At 49.3% G+C, this 18251-nt stretch overlaps 1 protein-coding gene across 1 annotated transcript in view; it reads left to right on the top strand.

Moving 5' to 3' along the window:
• Col4a2 (collagen type IV alpha 2 chain) overlaps nt 1–18251 on the top strand; it is a 160831-nt gene that overhangs the window by 87040 nt on the left and 55540 nt on the right. Inside the window, exons 5-8 of the mRNA XM_045144872.1 lie at nt 11671–11805; nt 11886–11930; nt 15891–16007; nt 18164–18235. Coding sequence (XP_045000807.1) covers nt 11671–11805; nt 11886–11930; nt 15891–16007; nt 18164–18235 — 369 coding nt within the window. The remainder of the gene's footprint in view (nt 1–11670; nt 11806–11885; nt 11931–15890; nt 16008–18163; nt 18236–18251) is intronic.

Genomic DNA, 18251 nt, shown 5'->3' with positions numbered 1-18251 from the left:
ACACACACACATCATGCAGAAGCAGTCACCCTCAGAGGCTGAACGGATGAGGACTCTCTAAGCCTCAAGGAAGAGAGCATCCTCCACGGTAGGCCTGTGTAGGGCCCGTGGAGCTCTCTCCCTGACTACTCACTAGGGGACCATGTGCGTCCCGCCTGGTCTCTTGGGAGGCCGTGGACCCTTGGTCACACCTCATGTATAATAAGCCTCAGGAGGGGGAAGCTGCGCTTCGTGTCACCTTCTATCTCGTGGAGGAAAACTGTTATTCATTTTTCTTAGAAAAACTGCTATTAAAAAGAAAGGATGGAGCTGGGTGTGGTGGTGCACGCCTTTAATCCCAGCACTAGGGAGGCAGAGGTAGGAGGATTGCCGTGAGTTCGAGGCCACCCTGAGACTCCATAGTGAATTTCAGGTCAGCCTGAGCCAGAGTGAGACCCTACCTCGAAAAACCAAAAAAAAAAAAAAAAAAAAAAAAGAAAGAAAGAAAGGATGGTAATCCCAGCACTCGGGAGGCAGAGGTAGGAGGATTGCCATGAGTTCAAGGCCACCCTGAGATGACAGAGTTAATTCCAGGTCAGCCTGGACCAGAGTGAGACCCTACCTCAAAAAAAACAAAAATAAAAAAAAAAGAAAGAAAGAAAGGATGGGTCTGGAGAGATGGCTCAGCAGTGAAAGGTACTTGCTTGAAAGCCTGATGGCCTGAGTTTGATTCCCCAGTACCCATTTAAAGCCAGACACTCAAAAGTGATACACACATCTGGGTTCATTTTCAGGGGCAAGAGGCCTTGGCATGCCTGTTCATTCTCTCTCTCTCTCTTTCTCCTTTCCTCCCTCCCTCCCTCTCTCTCATTCTCTCTCTGCTTGCAAATTAATAAATAAAACATAAAAAGGAAAGAACAGGTACTAGACGTGGCTCGGTTGGCAGAGTGCTTGCTTAGCACGCACAGTCCCCAGCATCACTAAAACCGTGGGGTATACGTGTATAATCCCAGCACTCAGGAGGTAGAGGCAAGAGGATCAGGAGTTCAGGGTTATCCTTGGCTACATACACAGTGAGTTCAAGATCAGCCTGCATATACCTGTCCCAAAAAATGAAAATGAAGAAAAGAAGGAAAGTAAAAGAAAGGGATGGGAAGGGAATGTCGTATGTCCTGAGGACATGTCCTGGCTGCGTCACTTTTAGAGACATGAATGTTATTCTGGTCCTCGCTCCACACACCCCACACCCCGGTCCAGGAACATGGATTTTGTGTCTGCATAACTGAGCCATTATCTTCCCACAGACTAAATGGAAATGAGTCTCTTGTGGCCTGTTCTCTTTTCATCGCGGACGTGGGCTGAGTGTCAGTCCACAGGACTGCCCTAGATGGCAATCAGAGGAGGAAAGTCCAGGACACCAGAGAGGCACTTGCAGAGCCAGAGCTGGCTGTGGGCCCAGAAGACAAGCTGCAGCCTGCTGGGCGGGGCTCTGCCTAGCAGTAGCCACAGGACTGCCCTCCAGGCCGCAGGGGCTCACTCAGGCACAGGGCCCTTCCCCAAAAGAGCAGAGGCGTTCATACTGAATACTGACCTGCCTGGAGCCATTCACCCTTCCACCTTCCCACTATCAAACTTCAAGGGCCAGGGCGGGGATGTGGTTCCGGCAGAGAACTTGTCTAGCAGGCCCAAGGACCTGGAGGGGGAAAAGCAAACAGAAAGACTACTTTGAGGGCCACATGGCTGTGAGGAGAGAGAGACGGAGAAAGCCTAGGCTATGCTACTACCCAGCCATGGTCCCTCCTCAGACTCCTTAGGGCTAGAGTCGCCACACCCCAAATCAGGTGAGATCTTTTGGGTTGTATCTATTCTCAAGCTTTTAAAGATTTTATTTATTTATTTTTATTTATTTATTTATTTATTAAGGTCAGAGGGAGATTGAGAGAGAATGGGCACGCCAGGGCTTCTAGGCACTGCAAACAAACTCCAGACGCATGCGCCACTATGTGCATCTGGCTTACGTGGGACCTGGAGAACGGTACTTGGGTCCTTAGGCTTCACAGGCAAGCGCCTTAACTGCTAAGCCATCTCTCCAACCTGGACCCAGGCTTTTAATTCCAGGTGGCCAACATAAAAAGTATGCTTCGGTACCTTATAGTGGCTCTGACAGCTTGCAAGTTCTTTTAGCTCCAGATACATACTGTTCGGGCCATTCATAGACTGCTCCAGTCTCTTCCCTTCTGGGGAGTACCCTGGTGATGCTCCATGGATACTCCACCACCATCACCCTGGTCACTGCCAGAACCTTTCCACCCACACATTGTCACCATCAACTGTTCCCTTTCCCATCTTTCTCTGGTTAGCGTCGCTCTCAGCCTCGGGTTAGAAATCATATTTACTGCCAGGCGCGGTGGCGCACGCCTTTAATCTCAGCACTTGGGAGGCAGAGGTAGGAGGATCACCATGAGTTCAAGGCCACCCTGAGACTCCATAGTGAATTCCAGGTCAGCCTGGGGTTAGAGTGAGACCCTACCTCGAAAAACCAAACAGAGAGAGAGAAAAGAAATCACGTTTCCTGCGCTCATCAACTGCAGGGCTGGCCAGCTCCGCCCTTTTCTCCTCTCTCTTCTTCCTGGTGCTTCTGGGCCTTCCTGTGTTTGGGAGGAGGGGTCACTCCTACTGCCATGAATAAGACCAGTTCCACCTTATCTGGTCTCCTATGTCACTTGTCTCAGGTGAGCATGCCCAGGCTCCTGCAGGTCCCCTGAGCCACCAGCTTCTCTCAAAAGAACTTGTTCTCCCAGGAGACGTGAGGCCAGCTGTCTAGGCTGTGTGTAACCATCGCACCTTCTCACCATCCCAAACCACCACGGCCTTAAATGGATCGATCCTCCAAACACTGTTTTCTGGACCAGGAAACTGTGGGTAGAAGTGAGGCAATAGGTGAGGCTAAGATCTGCATAAGAACCTTGGTCCAGGGCTGGAGAGATGGGTTAGCAGTTAAGGTGCTTGCCTATGAAGCCAAAGGACCCAGGTTCAATTCTCCAGGTCCCACATAAGCCAGATGCACAAGTGGCACATGCATCTGGAGTTTGTTTCACAGTGGCTAGAGGTCCTGGCATGCCCGTTCTCTGTCTCTCTTTCTCCCTCCCTCCCCGCCCCCCTCTCTGCTTCTCTCTCATGCTCTCAAATAAATAAATGGATAGGAAGGAAGGAAGAAAGAAAGAAAAGAACTTTGGTCCAAGGATCTCAGCCTACAGCTAGGGGCCTCCCTTGCATACTTTTTTTTGCGCAAAAACATATCATATACTTACGATGAAACTTTCTGGTCACCCTCACCTTGTCTTTCTGCCCAAGCCACTGTGGCTCCCCCTGTTCAGCAGTGGGGTTCATGCAGATACCTAGGGCTCTCACAAGGTCACCAAGCGACCGCACTGGCTTGAACCACAGCATGCCTTGTTTGTTTCTGCAGACAGTCTGGCCTCTCCTTGTTGGCTAATTGTGACATTGTGAAGAGCAATAGAAAATATAGACCCAGCAAGTGTGGCGGAGTGCGCCTTTGATCCCAGCACTCAGGAGGCACGTTTGGGAAGACTGCTGTGAGTTTGAGTCCAGCCTAAGACTACATAGTGAACTGCAGGTCAGCCTGGGCTAGAGCAAGACCCTACCTCAAAAAAGAAAGAAAGAAAAGGAAAGGAAAGATAGATCCAAGGACAGAGAGATGTCTCAGTGATTAAAGGCACTGACTTGCAAACCCTGACGACCGGGGTTCAGTTCCTCAGTGCTCACATAAAGCCAGATGAAGACAGATCCAGGGTCTGAAGTCACCTCCATGCCCTAAAGAATGTGCATGTGTGGGGTGACAGTCCCCAGGAAGCTGTTGGGAAACGCTAGATGTGAGTCTCCTGAACTGCCAGTGGAGTGACCACACCCCCGCTACCTCAGTCTCCCCAGAGGATGGATGTCCTAACGCTGTGTGCTCACGGAGCTGCTGTGGGGGTGAGTGCTGGAAAGCGCTCCAACAGCCCGTTGCCAGGGGCCCAGGCGTGCCAGTTACTGTTCTCCCTTAGTCACATGGAGGGCTCTAGCCGAATGTCACTTGAAGTCACTGTGTCATAGGCCTTTGGAGTGGACTTGGGTCCAACAGCTCACAGTGCAAGTACTCAGCATCCTTTCCTTTAAGCAGCCAAGAGGAAGGGAAACTTAAAATGAACTAGTTATCAAGTTCAGCCACCCTGTCAAAGGCAAAATGGAATTTAATATGCTCTTTGGACATCAGTGGAATTTGGTGGTCAATTTTCATTAGGATTTTCCTCATGAGAGGTTAGCTCCCCGCAACGAATGAGGCACTTGCCCTCTGTCCCATCAGGATGAGTCATGTGACCAGGAAAGGGCTCAAAGCCTTTGGCATGGCTCCACTTGTCCATCTGGGCCTGAAGGCCAGTGGTTTCCTGCTCAAGGCTGCAGCTGACTGCCACCTGGTGTTCACTACCTGAACTATACCGTGTTCCCCTAGCTGGGCTATGCCTCCTACCAGGAATGCCAGGGGCTGGCAGAATGGTGTTTTTTGTTGATCTTAAGACTTAATCCCAAAGCAGAAATATTCAGTGAGAACTAAGATACTTCCTTTTATAGTTTTTTTTCAGACTGATGTTGGTACACACCCCTTTCCTCCCTGGCCTTTAACCCCCATGAGTCACAGTGGTTCCACCCCATTGCTTAAGTGTGTTTGGCTTATGGCCGGTGGTTGTCCTCAGAACAGCCAGGTTCAAACCTTAGCAGTGCTGAGCCTCCTGGAGGAGGACCTGGCATTCCAGGGCACTGCCTCGCCCTCCAGCCTCAGCCTCTGGCCGTGGCATCTCAGGAGCTCATCAAGCGCGACCGCCGTCTGATATGCAGGGCCGCCCTCCACACGTCTGGGTGGTCTCTCTCTTGATGACTTCATTGTGGGGCCGGGAAAGCATTCCATCCGCCAGTGCAGACAGATAGGGCCAGACCCTCCATGGAGCCAACGCTTAGGAATTCCGTGGGGTTGGCACAGGATTCAGTCGAGGCTGCAGTATTTCCGGGCGCGCTAAAGGGGTCAGTGGAACCGAGCAAGACCTCCTCCACGCTGCGGCTCTCACCTCAGCCGAGCTCAGAAACCGTGCGGTCATCACAGTGCAAGGCTGTGGGGCCCGGTCCCAGAACTGCAACAAAGACGAGAAAAGGGGGGAAGAGGGGGGATGTTCTAAAAATAAAACCCCTGTGGGAAAAGCTTGAGAAAGGGAGACAGAGCCAGGTAAACGTCAGGGCCACAGTCCAGGATTGGGCAGTTTGTGGGTCAGGTTCTGTGTGTCAACTGCTGCAGGAGTTGCTTTGTATGGAAGCCTAGGTAGGAGAGGCAGGTCGGGGTGTACCTACTTCCATCGGGCCCAGAAAACATCCCAGAGAGGCTGCGGCTGAGGTCACCGCACCCCAGGGTGGCACGTCCTGGTGGGGGTGCAGGTTGCCATTTCTCTTAGGCATATACCTAGGAGCAAATCAGTGGATCCCATTGCCCAGGGCAGGAGTACCCACTGTGGCGACTGGTGAGGCCTCGCCGTCTCTGTGCGTCATTATGCTCACGGGCCACAGCGGTAGCTCTCCGTGGGCTTGCTGTCCTGCCCAACAGGGATGGGCTCGTTTCTACCTGCACATCTTCCACAGGTCTGCTCAAGCATCTTGCCACATTTCTCTCTCTAATTGCGTGAAGCAGAATCTCATTATCTAACCCAGGTTTGTCCCAGTCTTGTGATCCTCCTGCCTCAGTCTCCTGAGTAGTAAAATGGTAGGTATGGACCACCATTCCCTCCCTAAACAGTTCTTTCAAATGAGCCACTAATTTCCTTCTTGTTGGAATTTAGGAGTTTGGTGTTTTTTTTTTTTAATGTTCTGAGTAGAAGTCACTTATCACCTATGTGTTTTCAACTGTTCCTCCAAGTTTATATCCTGCATTTTATTTTTCACAGTATCTTATTTTGGGGTGGGGGGAGATAGTGTCTCACTCTAGCCCAGGTTGACCTGTAGTCATATGCTTGAGGTTACCTTGAAGGCAATCTAAAAACTGTTCACAAACGTTAACTAATCTCCTTTAAGAACAATAGATATTTCTGTATTCTGGAAGGAGGAATCACTTTCCTGAATGAAAAAAAAAGGCCCTTTCTGACTTTGGGGAGAGAAATCTCACATTATTTTCCAATGTGTACAAAGAGCTTGCAGAAATTAACTGGGACTTAGGTTGGAATTCCCTGAGGATCCTTCATGAGGCCAGGCTGCTGGGGAAGGGAGTGTCCGCCTTGTCCTGGGAGGATAGGAAGGTCTGGGGCCGCCTATGCCCAGGATAGGAAGGTCTGGGGCCACCGTTGCCGTGGAAGGTGAAGCCGGAAGAGTCAAGTGAGGAAGGGAAGAAAGGATTTCCTACCATTCAGCTGCTGGCCAGTGCGTCATGGGGAGCCCGTTCTGCACTACCAGGAAAAGGCTGCGGTTAGATTGAATATCCTGATGTGTGTGGAGGCAGGTTCCACCCTTGGAAAAGGGCTTGTAGCCTTCCCTGTCCCATGAAACTCTCTTCTTCCTCACCTAACCTGTACCTGAAGACTCACCGGCTGTGAACAGAAGCTGCGCCACCTAGAGGTTGGATGAATGAACTACAGCCTTGGCCATCAAGTCTCAAGTGCAGTTAATTGCACTCATAGGTGTTTCTGGAAACACTTTACCCTGTTTTCAGAAGTAAGATTTCCAAATCCATAAACAGTGTCTGGGGACTCCAAGTTCACCTCCATAGTCACAGTATTTGAACAGTGTAGCATCAAATCTGGCCTCCCCCTCCGCCCCACCCATGCATCAACAATGACTTTGGAAAGAGACAGTCAATACATGCATAGACCCATGTCCCACCTCTTCTGTCTTGTAGGGAAATTTAGCCAGGTCTAATAGTTACCAACGTAGTTCAGAGGTAGGAGGATCGCCATGAGTTCCCAGCCAGCCTGCGACTATATAGTACATTCTAGGTCAGCCTGGGCTAGAGTGAAACCTTACCTCAAAAAACAAAAAACAAGGGCTGGGGAGATAGCTCAGCAGTTAAGGCGCCTACTTGCAAAGACCCAGGGGCAATTCCACAGGACTCACATAAGCCAGATGTACAAGGTGGTGCACGTGTTTGGAGTTTGAAGTGGCCAGAGACCCTGGCACACCCATTCTCTCTATCTTCCTTTTTCTCTCCCCTCTCATAAATAATAAATAAGTAAAATGTTTTTTAAAAAATATTTTAGGGCTGGAGGGATGGCTTAGCGGTTAAGGCATTTGCCTGCAAAGCCAAAGTACCCAGGTTCAATTCCCCAGGACCCACATTAGCTAGATGCACAAGGGGGCACACATGTCTAGAGTTCGTTTGCAGTGACTGGAGGCCCTGGCATGCCCATTCTCTCTCTCTCTCTCTCTCTCTCTCTCTCTCTCTCTCTCTCTCTTTCCCTCTCTCTTTCTCTCTCTCTTTCTCTGTCAAATAAATAATTTTTTTTGTTTTTTTTTGTTTTTCAGGTAGGATCTCACTCTAGCCCAGGCTGACCTGGAATTCACTCTGTATTCTCAGGGTGGCCTGGAACTCACGGCGATCCTCCTACCTGTGCCTCCCGAGTGCTGGGATTAAAGGCGTGTGCCACCACGCCTGGCTAAATAAATAATTTTTTAAAGTTATTAGGAAAAAAAACCATAATTTCAGCACTTGGGAGGTAGAGATAGAAGGATCATCATGACTTCAAGGTCACCCTGAGACTACATAGTGAAATATAGGTCAGCCTGGGCTAGAGGGACAGCCTGCCTGGAAAAATAAAAAATAAAAAAGAGAGAGAGAAAGAGAGAGACAGATGAGAGGTTTGTTTTGTGGAAATCCTCTTATCAGAGACTTGCAAGAATTTTAGGAGGTGCAGAAACTGGGAGTTTTGAGGCTGACAAACAGACATTTAAGGAGGCATCAGTGTTTTCTGGGGCAAGTTTTATTTTTAACAACACTTGTTACAATAGGAAAGGAAGAGGTGGAAATGGGTTCTCTGAGTGGCGCGGCTTGATGGAGGATGGAAATTGGCGCTGCCGCTGAGCGCCGAGGAAGCCGTCGGCTGGCGGCGCAGCTGCTCCTGCGTGTGCTGGCCGCTCTCACAGGCAGGATGTCCTGGGGAAGCCCTGGCCCTGCCGACCCACATGCCTCCTGGAACATCCTGAGGTTGTTGCAAATGTCCAGTCCCCCCACGAGGTTCAGTGTGGAGACAGAAGCAAATCCCCCATCTCAGAGGTCAGGGGCCAGCCCACACTCTCCCCACAATCCCCATGGCCCTTCCTCAGAGGAAGCTGGCCTAGATTCTGGGGAATGTTCCATTCTATCAGTTCTCAAGAGGACATCATGTTGACACCAACGGGGACGGTTACGGCCCCGAAAGAAGCAGCAAGTGTTAGGATATAGAGAAGGTAGAATTCTGCTTGGTGGTGGGAAAGGTGTAAGGTGGTACAGCCACTGAGGGAAGTTTGGCATAGCCAAAGGGGAAAAAAAAAAAAAAGAATGTAGAATTGCTGTAGGATCTGGTAAGTCCACGCTAGATGTGGACCCAGAGGGCTGAAAAGAGGAGCCCGGGCAGGTGTTTGCAGCCACAGTCTCATACAGCACCACTCAAAATAGCCAAAAGGAAAAGAAGAAGAAGGAGCGAGGAATGACTGCTTAATAGGTCTGGATTTCCTTTTGAGAAAATTTAGAGCTAGGCATTGTGGCGCACGCCTTTAATCCCAGCACTTGAAAGGCAGAGGTAGGAGGAGACTACATAGTGAATTCCAGGTCAGCGTGGGCTAGAGTGAGACCCTACCTCCAAAAGGGGGGGGGGTTAGATAAGGGCAGGGGTGTAGAATGCTGAGGGTGAACGAAACCCACGAAGCTGCACACATGAGGTTGACTCATTTCTTGTGATGTCAACTTCACCTCAATAAAAAGAAAAGGTGGGGCTGCAGACATGACTCAACGGTTAAAAGCACTTGCTTGTGACGTCTGTCTTCCCAGGTTCAATTCCCCAAGTATCTACATAAAGCCAGACACACAAAGTAGCACTTTGGTCTGGAGTTTGATGATAGTAGCAAGAGTTCCTGGCATAATCATTTTCTCCCCCGCCCCTCTCTCTTTAAGTAATTAATTGATCAATAAGAAAAGGTAACAGTATGCCCCAGAAAAGACAAAACGAAAGTATGAGCCCAGAAAGCAGCCCTTCCCACCCAAGAAAGAAAGGAAGGAGAGACGGTGTGGTAACGAAGTACCAGGTAACAGAGTACACAGGGTGATGGCCACTTTCCTCCAGAGGGGGATGAGGAGAGGTTCTTGAACGTGAGGGAAGAACGTGGTCCCATGCTGGCTGGCTAAGGAACCACGCCCTGTCCAGACATGCAGGCTGTAGCAATAAAAGTGACAATACTGATGAGGAACATTTGATCCCCCAAAGAGGCTCACTGTAAACACCAGCAAGGGCAGACTCCGTGTGACTAGGGAATCTGATGGCTTTGCAGCGTGGAGCCCAGTCCCAGGCAACCTACACCACACTCTGGGCACAAACCAAACAAAAAATGAGCACAGCTAGGAAAAACCCATGAAAACAGTATAAACATCTCCCCCCGGCACCCCCACAAACTTACTTCCAGCTCTGAGCAATAAAACTTTGGAGCTGTGGAGACGGTGTGAGCCTGGGCATCCTGTGTCCAGCCTTCCTCCCAGGAAGCAGCCTGATGGGAGCGGCCTCTTGTCTGTGATGGCCACAAAGACCGGGAGGGAGATGCAGTGGTTTATGCGGACACTCATGACACTTCCACCCACCCCACCCAGCCTGGGCTTGTTCACAGGGCTGGGCTGGACAATTCTGGGGCATGTAGATGGAGGAGAGACTAGTCTCCTCCATTCAAGTGCCAACCCAGGTGGAATCCGTCACCTTGGAGTGAGGAGGCTGATGCCCAAGCTCTGAGATGGGCCTCTGAATTTCACCCACCGACCCCAGTCTTCATCACACAGAGGTATAAAACCCACGCCCCACCTCCTCTCGCCAGGACCCCAAAAGATTGGGCAGCAGAGGGACAGAACTGTGAAGGCTCCCTCCCTCCTCACACCTTGATGGATACCAAGAAATCTTTCCTCTTATCCCAATTTCATGAGACACTAAGGTGGCATGTCCACAATCATGCTGGGCTGTCTACAGTGAGAGAAAAGTCCAGAAACAAGGTTGTGTGTCCCTCCACCATCCCCAGGACTTTGAAATGTGGAAAGTAAATTGCCTTTGGCAGACAAAGGGTCTAGGGTGCCACTTAAGCATTGGGTGCGTCCATGTGAACTAGAGTTGAGACCCCAGGGTGTTTACCAGATATGCCTTATGGGAGCCACACTGTAGAATGTGGCTATAATACAAGAGTCCATCCTCAGAGAGAGCGCCTTCCCACCTTCTCTTTCCTTAAAAAGTCTTTAGTTTGGGCTGGATAGATGGGTTAGTGGTTAAGGCATTTGCCTACAAAGCCAAAGGATCCCAGTTTGACTCTCTAGGACCCATGTAAGCCAGGTACACAAGGGGGCGCTTGCATCTGGAGTTCATTTGCAGTAGCTGGATGCCCTGGTGCACCCATTCTCTCCCTCTCCTTCTCCCTCTCTCTCTCTCCCTCTCTCTCTCTCCCTTTCTCTCTCTCCCTCTCTCTCCCCCACTTTCTCTCGAATAAATAAATATATATATTTTTAAAGTCCTTGCTGGGCATGGTGGCCCACGCCTTTAATCCCAGCACTTGGGAGGCAGAGGTAGGAGGATCACCGTGAGTTCGAGGCCACCCTGACACTACATAGTGAATTCCAGGTCAGCCTGGACCAGAGTGAGACCCTACTTCAAAACAAAAAAAAAGTCTTTAGTGTGGTAGTTTTATTCTTAATGCATATTACAGTGTAATTTTTCGACTGTGGTAGAAAACATAGGTGACATAAACGCCCCTCTGGGGGTGTGCTCTGCAGACATGAAGAGCACAGTCCTGTGGGGTGTGACCCTATCACCATTCCATCTCATTTTCAGCTTCTCAAACAGAATCTCTGACTCCTACAAGCACGGTCCCCAGCCCTCCCCCAGCCTCTGGCACCATCGCCCACTCCCTGACACCACTCTAGGGCACTTCACACAAGTGGAACCATATAATGTCTCTCTCCTTGTCACTGGCTTATTTCATGAGCTTACGTCTCCAAGGTTCATCTCAGTACTTCCTCTTTAAGACTGAATAATAGTCCATGGTATGGTATTGTATACCTACTGTATGCATTGTATTGAGAAACATAGAGATAAGATTGTGTGAATCTGTTGGGAACCGAGAATACTTGAGGAGAGGGCAGCTGCTTGAGGAGGGCAGCTGAGCTCGTCACAAGGCTACATTTTAACATTTCAATGCACAGTCACTCCAGTTAGTCCAGGGCGAGTTTCCCATGCCTACCTAGCATGTTTCCCCTTAAGCTCTCTGGCTCCCTTCTCCAGGCACAGCTCCTCACTGGTGCGCCTTGCAGGAGAAGGTCACGTGTCCACTGTTCTCTAAAGATTACAGCTCTTGAAAAGTGCAATTTGGAAAATAGCTAGCTGAAAATGAACGTTTGTCATTTTTAATTGGGTCCATGAACAACCTGTGTCCTTCCCACAGGGTCAGCCCGGGCCAGTGGGCCCTCAGGGCTACAACGGGCCACCAGGGCTGCAAGGGTTCCCCGGACTGCAGGGCCGCAAAGGTGACAAGGGCGAACGGGGAGCCCCAGGGCCGACAGGACCCAAAGGAGACGTGGTAAGGCTCCTTGCTGGCTCTTCCTCTTTGGGTGGGCACTGGGTGTGTTTGCCTTAAATAATTGTTCTGTTTCTTCGCAGGGAGCGAGAGGTGTTTCCGGATTCCCTGGAGCAGACGGAATTCCAGTAAGTGTGAGAGCTTTAAAATACGACGTGAATTCTAGGCAATGCATTTAGGACTTAAAGAAGCATTTTAGAGACCTTCCTTTTGTTTATAACATAATACGTGAGGGACTGTGTGTGTACTTCTGTCCTGGAATGCACTCGAACATTGGACAGTTGTTCCCCTCCCCAGCATTCTTATAGACTTGGCCTCAGAGCTTTGCTAAAACTGGATATGGTTTTATCATTAGAAAAGGCTCAGGGGCTGGAGAGATGGCGTAGCGGTTAAGCGCTTGCCTGTGAAGCCTAAGGACCCCGGTTCGAGGCTCGGTTCCCCAGGTCCCACGTTAGCCAGATGCACAAGGGGGCGCACGCGTCTGGAGTTCTTTGCAGAGGCTGGAAGCCCTGGCGCGCCCATTCTCTCTCTCTCCCTCTATCTGTCTTTCTCTCTGTGTCTGTCGCTCTCAAATAAATAAATAAAATTTAAAAAAAAAAAAAAGAAAGAAAAGGCTCAGGTGGGATTCGGAGGTGTTCTGTAAAGAACCAGTCTTTTCCTGTGCACTACCAAACAGTTAGCACATGGAGTCCTCCAACCAAAGCAGGGACAAAATCCAGCCCCGTGAGAGCCCGGTGCAGCTTTCTTATGAGACCACAGGTGACATGAACCAAAGGAAAGTCATAGGTCAAGCATGGCTCTCGCCTGTAATCTCAGTACTTGGGAGGCTGAAGCAGGAGGATTGCTGTGAGTTCAAGGCCAGTTTGGGCTATGTAGTGAGTTCTAGTCTAGGCTGGACTACAAAAAAAAAAAAAAAAAAAAAAAAAAGAGGAAAGGCATGACTTGCTCATGAGAAAAATCTCAAAATGCAATAAAATGTGTTTTTGTAAGCTAGTTTACTTGACTTCTTGTGGCATAAAAAATAAATAAATAAACCAAACAGCCTGACTCACAGCCTTGATTCAGGAGCAGATTCCCAGGGCTAGCTTCCTGGCCAGATCTAACCTCAGGATCAGTGTGTTTAATCTCTCATCCTGTCGGCCTCCCTGGTCTGCTGCTGCACTCAAAGGCATGGACTTATGAACCTCAGTGTACACACAGACGTGCGTGCCCTCCCCCAGCACACGCACCCTCCATTGCTGTGCACACACACATACGTGTGCACACAGGGAGAGGCAGGTCCCCAGCTCCACGGGAAGGCCTGTTGCTGGGAACAGGAGGAAGGGAAGGAGAGGAGAGCTTTGTTGTAGGAACCCATGCCCTGCCTTCCAGTTTCAGGCGCATGTTCAGAGAGACCTGCGCAAGCTTAGAAGGAATCATGTTTTCCAGTGCATGGCCACGGTCCTTAGTGTCCCCTGCATGGTGGGCTCCAGCAGGGGCTGGGTAATGCCACAAGGAAATAGCTGCCATGTTACTCAGAATCTAGAGAGATGGGCAGAGTGGAGGATCTACACATTTCCAGGAATAAACAAATCATAAAAATATTTTCCTACAGATGGCCTAAAACTGAATGACCCATTTTTAAACTACTTCTTGGAACTCTCTGGGGGGTGGGGGGCGGGGAGGGTGGCTTAGTTTTGTCTCGGCAGTTTGTCATCTAAGCTGAAATGGAATGACATTCTGGGACAGCATGGAGACAAATTTGGCTTGTCCTTTCATTCGCCTTCTGCATACTTAGTTAATATCAGAAGCAAATGGCCAATAAACGAGGGAGGAAGTGTTCATCATGTGGAGGGTGACATTTCTACAGAATCATACACAGTCTGTAACCACAGAACAATCAAAGCACAAATTAAGTTGCTTAGATGTCCCCTGTCATAACCAGGCACTTTGTGAGTTTCTTTTTTAAGTTTTTTAAATATTTTTTTAATTTTTTGTTTATTTGTATTTATTTATTTGAGAGCAGCAGATATATAGAGAGAAAGACACACACAGAGAGAGAATGGGTGCTCCAGGGCCTCCAGCCACTGCAAACGAACTTCAGACGCATATGCCCCCCTATGCATCTGGCTAATGTGGGTCCTGGGGAACGGAGCCTTGAACAGGGGTCCTTAGGCTTCACAGACAAGCGCTTAACCACTAAGCCATCGCTCCAGCCCACTTTGTGAGTTTTGATCTGAGGAAGCTGCATCATTTCAGGTGTTTAGAAGATGGGTAAACACTGTGCACTAAAAGCTTAGTGTGTGTCCTACAGGGAAGTGTATAATTAGATGCTGGGCCATGAAACATGGTCCTTTAGCTCGAGGTGATTTAAATGCTTCTTCAAGGCACAATTTCAAGCTAAGAACATGTTGCCTACACCTTCAGGGGACACTGTTGAGTTCTAAGAAAGTCCAGCAGCCAACAGTTTCTCCAGGAAGGGAGTAAAGAACTCGCTGTACATGCCATAGACAACAAGACATTGAGCAGAACTTGGAGAAAGCTGTTTGCTCAAGCCAAAAGAATGCTGCACCCCTCCACGTGGGAAGGGCTGCTCATAGGCTTAAAGGAGCAAGGTGGGTTTCTGTGACTCACCAGCCTTTGACCACCTGCAGCATCAGCTCAAAGTGATGATCTTGAACATCCAAAGAAAAGAGTTGTACACATAAAAAAATTAACTTCTTTTTGTAGTTCTCAGTATCATTGCATGTGTAGGACTTCGTCACAGATCTTAAGATTTTTTTTTCCAAATTTCTCATAGTACACCTAAAAGGCATTAGAATGGCTTCAAAATTCATTCTGGAATGTATGCTTGGCCTGTTAGCAAGACACGCAGTCTGGGGCTGGGGAGATGACTCAGCAAGTAAGAGCACTCAGGGTGCAAGCCGTAAAGTCCTGAGTTAGAGCCCACAGAAGATGGTGGGCGTGGCTGTGCATGTCTTACCACAGTGCTGAGGGAGGCTGAGACAGGAAGATCACTGGGGCTCCCCGGTTGGCCAGTCTCACTGAAACACAGGGAGCTCAAGGCCAGCCGACATATCCCATACACCTGTGCACACGGGGCATGCATGCACACACACACATGAAATACACTATACATACACACATGCCACACATATTACACACACATACCCCAGAAAACACTCACAGAGTTTACAGTAATTATAAATCCTATACCCGAATACCTGTTGTTTAGAGAAATAGAAAGCGAAGCTGTGATCACATAGAGCGTAACTTGTAGGCCACTAGCTCCGCCCGCACATCCCGAGCCGGTTGAGGGCAGCCCGGGTGTCAGCAGGTACTCATTCGGTCACGTTTCCTCCCTCACCGACATCTCACACGAGTGTATGAGCCGTACATTCGTGTTTCAAACCTAAGAAGTTTCTGGGTGTGGTGCTGCAAGCTTTGTAAGCTCAGTACTCAGGAGGCTGAGGCAGGAGGATCTCAAGTTCGTGTCCAGCCGTGGCTACATAGTGTGACCTTGTCTCAAACAGCAACACGCACACACATGCACACGCACACAGACACATACACACATACTAAACCATACATAGTGTGACCCTGTCTCAAACATCAACACACACACACATGCACACGCACACAGACACATACACACATACTAAATCATACATAGTGTGACCCTGTCTCAAACAACAACTGCAGCAAAGATCTAAACACTGGCTTTTCCAAAGAAAGCAGATCAGGAATCTGTTTTAGTTGTGACAGGCTTCATGCAACCACTGGGCTGTGACATTCGTCTCTGCTCCGGTCTTTCTGGCTCAGCATCCAGAATTCGCTGGGACACAGCTGGCAAGGTCGCCGTGCCAGCTGCTTCTTTCTAGAGCTCTTACAAACTGAAGATTCTCCCCGTCCCTCCTGTAACAAGGCAGTCGCCATGAAGGACGGCTGAAGAAGCCCTGAGTTCCTTCTGCCAAAACCCATGTGAAACAGAACTGGACCCGTGAGGGAGGCCATGCACCGGCTAAAGACACATACAGCTTGCATCTTTGTTCCTTTTACTCGATTATGTGAAAACTGAGCTGACTTTTCACCCGCTGCTCTGTTTCTAGGGACATCCCGGGCAAGGTGGGCCCCGAGGAAGGCCTGGCTATGATGGTTGCAATGGAACCAGAGGAGACGCAGGCCCGCAGGGGCCCTCGGGCTCCGGGGGCTTCCCCGGCCTCCCTGTAAGTATGAGCCTGATGCAGTGGGGTCTTTTCAGCATAGACGTCTGGGTGGTGGGGACAAAAGATTGTTCTGGAGGGCTTGTGCAGGACTGGCAGTGACCTCCAACCTTGCCTTTGTAAGCTGGGTGACACTTCTCCTCAAGGCTCAATGGGAGCTGTGCTCCTTCCTCTTGTCTTGCAAGTTCATCGGCCCCATTCTTTTTTTAGCAGTTAGAGAGAAGATAATGAATTGGTTTCTGTTCTTTGTGCCTTCAGTCCCCCAGTGATCACTTCATCTTCTCCCATATTCCAAGTCACACAACAGTGAACCATAGTGCCACAATATAACTAGAACCACGAAAGCACAGATCTTACCACAGTCCCCTTGGGGGCGCGGTCATTGCTGGCGTGCATGATCTTTATGCCCTGGAAAGGTGGTCACATCCTCCAGCAGATACCACGTGGCAGATACACATTAGAAAGTTGTCTTGAGGTCGGGCGTGGTGGCACACGCCTTTAATCCCAGCACTTGGGAGGCAGAGATAGGAGGATCGCCATGAGTTCAAGGCCACCCTAAGACTACAGAGTGAATTCCAGGTCAGTCTGAGCTAGAGTGAGACCCTACCGCGAAAAAGCAAAGATCAAAACGAAAAAGAAATTTATCTTTTTCCGAGGACTTCTCCTGTCACTATCTATCCTGTGGCCTCCTTCATTGCTGAGAATCTTGAAATGTCCTTTGGATAGTGTATTTGTAAATCCAGATTTATACTAGACTCTTTGTCGAGCCTTTTGGGTTTCGGGACACACTGAGGTGGAATAAGTTGTGAACAAAGCTTCCCGGGCTTCACCTGACGGCACGTAGGCTTCTGGGGCAGATGAGCCCCCCCTGCCTTGCAGGTCCCCTGCACAGCTGTTTCTGTCCCTTCTGCCCTACCGTACTTTCCACCTTGTAGCAGTCAGCACAGCTGTTTCTGTCCCTTCTGCCCTACCGTACTTTCCACCTTGTAGCAGTCAGCTTCTCGTGCCTAGTCAGCTTCTCGTGCCTGGGACAGACCACCGACCAGAAGCAGCTCATGGGAGCAAAGGGTCTCTCAGGCTTATAGTTTCAGGGGAAGTTCCATGGAGGTAGGAAAGCATGGCAACTGGCTGAGCATGTCGCAGATCCTCAGCAGAGGAGGGGAGCCAGTGGAAGCCAGCTCACAGTGGACTCGACCACCCCAGCTCCAGTGACACTCCTCCACCAGCAAGGCCCCACCTGCCAAAGGCTCCGGGGCTCGGTAGGAAGTTTAATCATACTCAAAGCTGTGAGGGGTATTTTTACATTCCAACCACCACACGACTAAGAAACTTCTTTATCACTGTCAAATATTGGTTATATGCGGGTATTAAAAGATTCTTGTGGGGCTGGAGGGATGGCTTAGCAGTTAAGGCATTTGCTTGCAAAGCCAAAGCACCCAGGTTTGATTCCCCAGGACCCACATTAGCCAGGTGCACAAGGAGGCGCATGGGTCTGGAGTTCATTTGCAGTGACTGGAGGCCCTGGCTTGCCTACTTTCTCTCTCCCTTCCTCTTTCTCTGTCAAATATATATATTAGAAATTTTATTCTTGTGCCGAGCAGGGTGGAGTACACTTTTAATCCCAGCACTCCAGAAACTGAGGTAGGAGGATCAACATGAGTTTATAAGGCCAGTCTGGGCTACAGAATGAGTTCCAGGTCAGTGGGCTAGAGACCCTACCTTGAAAAACAACAACAAAAGATGCTTGTGTTTCTATATACTATCTTGACAAATTACAGTTTTAAAGAAGGACTTACTTAAGTCACACTCCTGCAAGTGGGCCCTAAAAGTCGATGTGTTAATATTGTTGGTGCATTAATGCCTAAGAAGTCATGTAATTGTATAACAAAGAAAATATAACATGATTTTGCCTGAAGATGAGAGTAGAGGATTCATTTGGGGCTCTAAAAAAATAAGTTAAATCCTCTAAAAAGTGTTTCTGTTTTTACTCTGAGCATATGAAATAAAAAGCCTCAGGTTGTGGGTGAACCTTGGAGGCTGGTGTTTGGGACCCTCATGTCAGCCATGGGGACACTAAGCCACCAGTAATCATGCTTGCTGTGCCTAGAGCTCATCAACTCCTCTGTGTTTTTCTTTCTATGACGTTTTGGCTAATTTAGGGACCCCAAGGACCCAAGGGACAAAAAGGCGAACCTTATGCACTGTCGGAAAGGGACCGCGACAAATACAGGGTATGTTCACCAAAGG

The sequence above is a fragment of the Jaculus jaculus genome, chromosome 3 (genome assembly GCF_020740685.1).
Source record: "Jaculus jaculus isolate mJacJac1 chromosome 3, mJacJac1.mat.Y.cur, whole genome shotgun sequence".
In the NCBI taxonomy this organism is placed as follows: Eukaryota; Metazoa; Chordata; class Mammalia; order Rodentia; family Dipodidae; genus Jaculus; species Jaculus jaculus.
Note: the sequence above shows the minus strand (reverse complement) of the source record. Positions and strands in the feature narration are given on the sequence as shown.